This window comes from Propithecus coquereli, unplaced genomic scaffold (assembly GCF_000956105.1).
Source record: "Propithecus coquereli isolate 6110/MARCELLA unplaced genomic scaffold, Pcoq_1.0 Scaffold10, whole genome shotgun sequence".
Classification (NCBI taxonomy): domain Eukaryota; kingdom Metazoa; phylum Chordata; class Mammalia; order Primates; family Indriidae; genus Propithecus; species Propithecus coquereli.
Genome location: NW_012133858.1, coordinates 10691676 through 10701293, shown reverse-complemented (window position 1 = coordinate 10701293; position 9618 = coordinate 10691676). Strand labels below are relative to the sequence as shown.

At 39.6% G+C, this 9618-nt stretch overlaps 1 protein-coding gene across 1 annotated transcript in view; it reads left to right on the top strand.

Annotated features, from left to right (window-relative positions):
- Positions 1-460: 460 nt before the first annotated feature.
- The window catches only part of OPA1 (optic atrophy 1 (autosomal dominant)), a 106732-nt gene continuing 97574 nt past the window's right edge, over positions 461-9618 (top strand). The window contains exons 1-2 of the mRNA XM_012642074.1: positions 461-682; positions 8635-8953. Coding sequence (XP_012497528.1) covers positions 651-682; positions 8635-8953 — 351 coding nt within the window. The 5' untranslated portion in view covers positions 461-650. The remainder of the gene's footprint in view (positions 683-8634; positions 8954-9618) is intronic.

Genomic DNA, 9618 nt, shown 5'->3' with positions numbered 1-9618 from the left:
GATTCTAAGGCACTTAACCTACCCATGACCCTTCCTCCTGTCTTCCAAGATTGTTTATATCCTTTCACACCCAACAAAGAAGTGGAGCAAATGGGCAACTATTAGTTTTTATTACTCTATTATTGTATTCATTTTGCACTCTCTAGACTCCTCCATGCTCCCCCAATATCTAAATCTTATTAAATTGGTCGCCACCGGTGAACATTTATCAATCCGGATTCCAGCTTTCGCTTCGCTGGTCCCCGCCAAACTCTCGCCCCATCGCCTCTCCAAGTGTTTAAACTGGAAGGCTAATTCCGAACTCCACCCCGGAAACAATGAGAGCGGGGCGGGGCGGAGCGGGGCGGGAGGAGGTGGAGTAGGCATGTTCCTTCCAGAGGCTCTGGGCGCATGCGCTAGTACTCCACGGACCATTTGTGCTGCCCGCCTAGGAAGGGTGGGGTGGTTGTTTCATTGACGTACTGAGTACGGGTGCCTGGTAGGCTCTTGCGGAAGTCCATGCGCCATTGGGAGGGCCTCAGCGGCTGCTCTGTGCCCTTGTTGCAGAGAGCCTCTTCCTGGGTCATTCCTGGAGCAGGAGCCGGACTGTGGCTGACACGGGGGTTCCCGCGTGGCCGTCTCGGCACTTGCGTGACTTCCCCGCCGGCGGGATGTGGCGACTACGTCGGGCCGCCGTGGCCTGGTAAGTGCAGGCTCCGACCTGGCCCCGTTATTTCTCGGGCAGCTTGAGAATGGGCTTGTTCCATCACTACCTCCAGAATGTGCAGATAACTCTCAGGCCAGGCCCGGGGCTATTGGAGAATTTCGGGATATTTTTGAGGACCCATAGTGACTGGAGTCCTCACTGGGCTTACCTGCGGTGCTGGCTTTCAATACGGGCCCTTGTCCCTGTTCCTATGTAACTCGAAGATTCTGGACGCCTCTCAGTCTTGGCCCTTCTTTATTGTCCTTTTGTCCCTGCCCTTTACACCCTTGTGCTCTCGGTGTTACCTCTGTGTCTGGTTGTTTCTTTTTTTCTGTCCTCTCCCTGCCCGGTTTGGCTCTGTTTACGAATCTCCCTTTCCGCGTTTCTCTTAACCCTCACTGTCCTCTTCTTCCACCTCCACGCCGTGTGTACATTGCACCTGCAGGTACTTCGGCTCTTCTCCAGGGTGAAGGGGCCTCTGTCTCTTTCCCTAGCCCGCTGATAGAGTCAGAACTAGAGCAGTGACGCACACGGTGTCAGAGATGGTGATGAGAGATGGCTTCTTAATAGCACGTTTTTTCAATGTTCAGGGAAGGAGACTTGCTTTCTGATGCAAAGTGGTAAACGTGGCACCACTTTTCTAATCACACTGTCGTTGTTGCCCTGGCCTGGTTTAATCCCAAGTAGAACATCATGGAAATCTTTTTATTTTTGTGGGTTATATGTACATTTTGATGAGATTAAATTCGATTTTATCTCCGTACATGTAATTTTGTTCTAATACCCTTAAATGCCGTCAGACTTAACTCATTGTTGCGGACATTTGTTGGAAGTAATATGCATCAAGCATGGCTGGGAAAACTTGGTTTTTCTGAATTAACGCAACCTCTGAACACCTGTCTTTGGTTTTTTTCAGAACTTTTTAAATGGTGTAGATAATTTGTAGTATTTATAAGGAATGGAATCCATTTATTTTATAAAGGTTAACTGGGGTCCAAATGCAGAACTAGATGACATACAATAGTTACAGTGTTTTGTTAGTCAAGTAAAATAATTGCACTATTTTAAATCTCTTGCAATTTTAATTTCTGAGTAAATTCACAGCTCATGGTATTAAAGTAAGTTATTTACAACCTTTGTATTTCTGCTTCTCAATATTTAATGGGGGAACGAATCTAATTTTCTGTAAATAAAAAAGGACTGCAGAAATAGCATACTCTGTTGGAGCACTTAATATATGTAGAAAAACTTTAAAAATTGAGTTTCAAAACAATTGATTTATAACTGGTATTATTTCTTCATTCAATTGGATATTGCAGGGCTAAATTATTTCTAAAATTACTGTGGATTCCATAGAGTCATGGCTTTAAAGTGTCTCATGTTGATAGCACAGTTTAGCTACCTGAAGAAGTAGAGATGTGGAAAGTCAGAAGCCACAAGCTCTGAAATTTGTCTTTTACTGTGGTTCCTTAGCATGTTGTGAAGGAGTGTAGTTAAATTTCTACTCTTTAACAGATGGGAATATAAGCTTTTTTTGAACATACATGTATGTGTGTGTGTATGTATATGATCATGGACATGTGAGAAGACCAATGACCAACATTTATTTGGGTGCAATAAATATTTGTGTAAAGTTAATGAAGAAAGAATTACATATTAGGAAATGGTATATTGGTTAAAAGAGATGGTAAATGAACAAGAGAGTAGATGATTTCTGGGAGAGACCGATTTTGCATCACATTTGATTTTTAGTTTTGACTGAATGTAGAAGTTTATATTCAAAATCCTTTTCCTTCCGAACTGTGAAGGCATTGCTACGTTTTCTTCTCACTTCCTTTGCTGCTGATGAGAACTCTCATGACAATCTGATTTTTTTCATGTTTGTAGGTATTTTGTTTTTCTCTTCATGGAAACTTTTAGGATCTTTACCCTTGATCCTAAATTTCTCAAGGCTTTGTCCAGGTGTGGGTTTTTTGTTTTTTCTTCTTTTACCACTCATCTGGCTTGGTAGTCAGTGGGCCTTTCCATTTCAAATATTCCTTTCTTTATTTCCAAGAAATTTTTCTTCTTTATTTTCTTCCTTTCATTTTTCCTGTTCTTTTTCTTTCTAGAGACCTAGCAGGCGAATATTGGTCCTCTTAGATTGGTCCTCTGTCCATGATTTCCAAAATATGATCTGTACCCTTCATCTGTTAAAAAAAAAAAAAAAAGCATACCCCAATATATATATGCACGCTCACTTTTAAATTATATATGTCTCTGTACCAGTGATTTACATGATAAGTCTACCGTAACATAATCTTAAAGGATAAGATACAATAATACTGCATCTAGACGCTTTGGTACTTTCTTTTTCAATCTTAGTGAATCATTTTGTGCATCCTATGGGATGCATTTCTCCCCTATCCTCCCACTCACTTTGGATGGCACTTCTCTGTGTCACTTGACTTATCTCTTATGTTTTCCACCTTTTTTCTTTATGTTCTACGTTCTGGGGAATTTTCTTAATTTGTTTTTCTGGTCTAGCTGTTGATTTTTTTAAATAATATATTGGCCATCGTAACTTTAATTTCCATGAACTTCTTTTCAACATTTATTAAACTCTTAAAGACATGTTTAATTCTATAAACTTTCTATTCTTCCATTGCTATTTTTGAATAACAACATGCATTCATTTTATATCTGTAATATTTCAGGAATCCTCCTGAGAATACTACTTAGCATTTCATATCTCTGCTTTTTCCAAGATTGATGATGTTATTTATCTTGGTTTTCATCTTAAGAGTTGGTGGTTTTCTATAAAAAAACTGGTCTTTTAGTCATATTTAAACGTGAAGTACTAATGATTGATGTAGATGCCTTGTGTGGGTTACCCTTGAAAGAAAGGGCTGATTTAGCAAACTGTTTAAGGTTATGATGTTTCATTTAGCAAGCCTCATTTTAGGGCTTTTAAGGAGTGGGCAGATAATCTGAGCTTGCTACAAATGCCAGTATTGTTGAGAACGTTCACTCTGGGAAGTCCCCCTTCCCCATACACACTTGGGAGCTTTAGTTCTTCCCTGGCAGATTGCTCAACATGGGGCAGTTGCTGCTGTTAACATTCAGCTGGATTGGAATGGGGTGGAAGGTGACCAAAGCAGCCTTTCCTTAGATGGCATGTCAGTAAATCTCAGTTTCTTCTTGTCTTTTCACTCTTTCCTGTATCTCAAGAGGACCTTTTTGTGAAAAATAATACTGTCCTGTATGAGCATTGATCTTGTAGAGTATCTTCTTTAACTGGAATGACCTAGAAGTAATTCTGAAGATGCATTTCTAAGAAGTACTAGGATTTTGCTTTGAGGCAATTATCTCTTCCAGGGGACTAATTGAAGAACATTTTACATGTAGTTACCTGAAATACTGGATACTATACTCCCCATCCTTGTCCCTGTCCCCCACCCATAGTTATTGCTGCTGCCATTATGGAAATAGGAATTTTAGGGATTTGTGTGTACAAGAGGAAGGAAATAATGAAAAGCAAAAACATCTTAGGGATGAACTCAGTCCTGGAATTCATCTAATGGGATATATTTGGGGATTAACTTATTTCTAAAAAATGTAAATAACTTTTTGAAGATTAAAGGGTTATTCATTTATACATTAGTTTAAGTTAGTGCAAATTAATATTAAAATAACATTTATTGAGCACTTCGTGCTGGCCACTGCCAGGTTCTTTCACCTGTTTTTTGCATTTTAGTTCTCCTAATAACATGTTCATTCAACAGATTTATTGGGTGTCTATCATTTGTGAGGCACTGGGCTAGACCTTGGAAATACAACAGTAAGCAAAACACATAGGACCCTGGACTTATGAAGATTGTAGTTTACTGGATGAGTATTAATCCAATAGCTACACTGTTATACAATACAAATTTACAAGGATTGTGAAGAAAAAGTACAGAGAGCCAAGAACTAGTACGCGGACTTGCATTATAATGAAGATTCAGGGAGAGGAGGGACTGCTTGAGATGAAACTGACTGTGAGCAGTAGCAGGAGTTAAGTAAGTAGAAGAGTCTATCCAAGAATATTGGGTGGCACGGCCTTTGAGGTGGCACAATTGGGAATTTGGGTGAAAACTAGTCAGGGAGGAGCTCTGAGACAAGTGAGAGAGAGGTAGGAACCAGACTATGCAGGGCTTTATGGACCAGGAGTTTGGATTTTATTCTAAATGCAAGAGGAGCCATTTAAGAAATTGATGCAGATGAGTGACATTGATCAGGTTTGCATTCAGAAGAGTGTTCTGGTGATGGTTGAGGATGAGGAAGGTATCAAGAATGATCCCCAAATCTGTGGCTTAAGTAACTGGATAGCTGCTTATACCATTTCCTGAGATAGGGAATATTGCAGGAGGGTTAGGGTTTTGGTGGGAGGGGGAGAAGAGATCATGATGGCTTTGAACATCTTGAATTTGAAGTCCCTTTTTGATATCTAAGTGCTGATGTTGAATAGGCAATTGGATACAAGGGTCTGAAACTTAACTGTTTGTGTTAGACATAAACTTGAGAAACATGAGTATGTAGATGGCCATGGAGGAAACGGTATAGATAAGCCTTTCTAGGGAGAGTGGGAAGAGAAACAGGTTAGGTCTAAGCCTTAATGAACTCTCAACATTTAAAAGGTAGTTGAAGATGAATCTGAAAAGGAGTGGACAGTGAGGTAGGAGTAAAACTAGAGACTGCTAAGGGAAGAGGAAGTTCCAACAGTGAGGAGGTGTCAACATTGTCAGCTATTGCTGAGAGGTCAGATAAAACCAGAACTGAAAAAAAATGCCTATTGGAAGACTTTGGTGCTCTCAGTAAGAGCTGTTTTACTGAAATAATAGAAATGGAAATCAGGTTGGTTTGGCTTTTAATAAAGTAGCTAGAGCAGGGAAATGAGATGTTTTTTTTTTCTCCTGTAAGATGAGAGAGACTTGACTTTCAATTTCTGAAAGGGCAAGAGGAGAGACAATTCCACATGGATTCACCTTTTTTAAGGAGGAGGAGCACTTGCTGTAATCTTATGTGGGGAAGAAGAGGATGGGTGCAGATACAGTAGGTGAACAGTTCTCATATGAGAAAGTTGAACATGTTTCCTTCTGATGGCTTCCATTTTCTCTGTGAAGTAGAGAGCAAGGTCATCTATTGAGAGTTGGGGGAGGTCAAAAGAGAAATAGGAGATTAAAGGAGAGTGGAAGATGTCAGAAATAGTCCTAACAGAGAGTGGAAGACAGAATTGATAAGACAAATGAAGTAGGACTGTCAGGCAGTTTTGAGGGCCCTGTTTAGATGTCTGTCCAGTTGGGTGTGATTTTTCTCCAGTAGTGCTTCATTTCCCTGGGTACAGGCAGAGAGAAAAGCAATAGTAAGTTCATCCAGAGTTTGTATTTTACTGGACAAGTGAAACAAAAAGTCAGAGGGCAAGGGAGTCTAGAGTATTTGCAGAAGAGTTATTGATATGATGAACCAGAGAGTCTAAGGTGGCTACGTGGGTGAAGAGATAAGGAAGAGACTTACTAAGTAAGAAGAGAGAAGGATCAGAGAGTCAGATACTTAAATTAGTGATTATTGATAATGACTCTCCAATACAGCTATTGTGCCATTTTAACAGCTTAAGAAACTGAGGCTTTGGGTCATTGGTAATTTGACCTTGATTGCACAGCAAGTAAGCACTGAAACTGATTTGGAACCAAAGTTCATCTGACTCAAAAGACTAAGTAGATGTAGGGATATAGTTGAGAGAAGTCTGAGCTAAACGTTATGGGACCATGAGCCATTTCCCTAGTTGATTTTGTGTCTTGAGTTTTTTCTCTCTGTAAGTGATAACATTGGTCACCCCAGGAACAACCTAGTGATTATTAGTGACTCTCCTCTTCTTCTTGTGCCTAGCCTGCCTTTCTGGTGTCCCCCTTGTCCTTTCCTGGCTCACTGCTGCCACCTCACTTTAGACCCTTTCTTGTATCTGGGCAGCTGAACTGAAATAAGATCACCTTTTTGTTCCCCTTTTGATCTACTTTTACCTAACGTTGCCTTTAATATCTTCTTTAACTACTGTTTAGTTAGTCTTATTCTACTCAGAAACTTTGAGCGACTCCTGTTGCCTATGAAAAAAAAAGTGCAAACTCAGCCTAATATGCAGTGGCTCTGTCATTTGTCCTGAGACCTCTTCTCCAATTTTACCTCCTTCTTTGAATCTTTTATGCCAGCTTCTTAGGTCTCTTGACCTTTCATTGTCTCATATCTATGGTCTTCTCCTTATCTGCTATTTCTTTTCTCTTTTTTGACTCTTCACTTTCCACTTCTAAATTTTACTTTTTCTGGGAAATTTTCACTGATCACCTCAACTCCTAAGGATCATTAACTTTCCTCTGAACTCTTGGGCTGCTTAACTGTCTCTACTGTTCTTTGACATGGAAATACTTTTTGTAGTATTACATTAATTTCCATGTATGTATGCTTGCTGGGGTGGAGGCAATTTTGAAGCTAAAATGAGAATTATGCTTTTTATATATGCTAGTTTGAGATCAGGAGAATTTAATCTCTTGGTTAATAAAAGAAGATAGGGACTTTTTATAAGATGGTGGACATGCTGATTTATCTTGGAGGTAGAGCTTTTAAAAAAAAAAGTAGAGAATGTTTACCAACTTCTAAAGAGATTATAAATATTTTTGTGACTAGAAGTAACATTTACATGTAGAATTACAAATAAGCAGTGTGCCTAATCCTACAATATGTATTTTCACCCACTGTTAAATCCTATTTCCCTCAGGTTTCCTGAGTTGGAGGATTCCTGTAGAGTTTTGAATCAGAGCAAGGCCCAATGTCATCCTGAGGGTTCCATAGGAGGTGGTGGGTACTCCATAATGTCACCTCAGCCTCCTATCTAGGACCACATATATTTATGCATCTGCTGCTTCCCATACTCCTTGCCCTAGTGTCTCCTGTGGAAAGAATTTGGGCTTTACTTTCAGGCTGATCTTAGTTTTAATCCCTCTTCTACCATGTGATGGTCATTCTACCGTAGACAAAACATAGCTTTAAAAAAATAAATTTGTAAAATGAGGATACTTACCTTCCTGGGTCTCTTCTGAGAGTAACAGTAGCATTTATAAAAACATCTCCTGTTACATCTGGTACTCCAAAGGAATACAAGAGATAACCCCTTTCTCCCACCATCCTTCAAAGTATTGTTTCTGTGTTCCTTGATTTCTTTTTCTTAACAAGTTTTCAGTCCCATGTAATTAAACAAATTAATATTTTAAAACTACTTAGAATCAGGCCTAGCCATAGTAAGCAACTACAAATGTGTGTTGAATAAGATGAGGCCCTATGGTGGTTGTTGGTAATCTTTCATTCTCTGCAGGAAGGAGAAGGTAGAGCTTGGACAGTTAACATACACATTTAGATTCTCTGTTTTGAGCTTCTTTCCTACTTTCATTTTTCTGGGGAGCCAGGTGCCTGAGGTGAAATTGATCAATTTCCTTAATTTCCATCCCTGGGCTATCTCAGGGTTGGGAGCCATAGATGAGGGAGCAAAGAATAGGTCTTCTAAGCTGCTAGAATTTTTGTGCTTGAAAGCAAAAGTTTGTATGCATTTTTTGTTTCAACTTTTACTTACAGTGAATAGCAGTGAATAAAATAAGTCCTTACCTTTTCTCTCTTCAGTTTCAATTCTTTGGAACAGGATTATAGCCCACATGTTAGAGTGCAGGCTCTGGAGTCCCACTGCCTGAGTTTGAATCTTGCCTTTATTCCTTCTTTCGGTGTGTACTTGGGCAAGTTATTATAAGTGGTTAGTAAATGTGAACTATTGTATGACATGTGGTTTATCATGTGTGTATGTGTTTCTTTTAGTATATTGTTCTTTTTATGTAATTTCCTTTGTATTATTACCCTATCTGATCTTTCTCCCATGTTCATTTTTCTTTCAGTGAGGTCTGCCAATCATTAGTGAAACATAGCCCTGGAATAAAAGGAAACTTACCACTACAAAAACTGCATCTGGTTTCACGAAGTATTTATCATTCACGTCACCCAACCTTAAAGCTTCAGAGATTCCAATTAAGGACATCATTTCAGCAGTTCTCTTCTCTAACTAACCTTCCTTTACGTAAACTAAAACTTTCTCCAATTAAATATGGCTACCAACCCCGCAGGAATTTTTGGCCAGCAAGATTAGCTGCAAGGCTCTTAAAACTTCGGTATCTCATACTAGGATCTGCTGTTGGAGGTGGCTATACAGCTAAAAAGGTAAGTGTAACTTTCCTACTGGTTTTCCAATTATTCTAGCATGATTATTTTAAGTTTTTATAGCATAAGTAATTTTTCTTTATTGTAGTAGAATATAATTGTATGTTTAAACATTTATTGTGGGTCTCTACCATGTACTAGGTAGTTTTAATGGTGCTAATAGGACGATGTCTTCTGAATCTTAGGTATAATTACAGGAGGAAAAAATGGCCTCCTGGAGGGAGCACAGGGCCGGGAATAAGAGCATCTAGGTTTGATTTTGAGCTTGCTATTTAGTAGCACAGACAGGAAAGTTAGGCAGCATGCTCACATATGCACTTCTTGACAGCTCTGGGACCAGAGGGAAGGTGTCCCATCTCCCAGTCTGTCTTCCTTCTACTCCACAGTGTTGTTTAAAGCCAAAGCATGAGACCTGTTTGAAATAGAAGTATATTTTGAATTTTTACGTTTCCCATAGTTAGTAGAGGAGGGTTTACATATTTTATGTGCCTGCCTGCTAAATTGTTTTTAGAAGAGCTGAGGTCATTTAAATTTGTTTCATAAAAGTTTCAAATACAGGCCGGGCGCCGTGGCTCATGCCTGTAATCCTAACACTCTGGGAGGCCGAGGCGGGCGGATTGTTTGAGCTCAGGAGTTCGAAACCAGCCTGAGCAAGAGCGAGACCC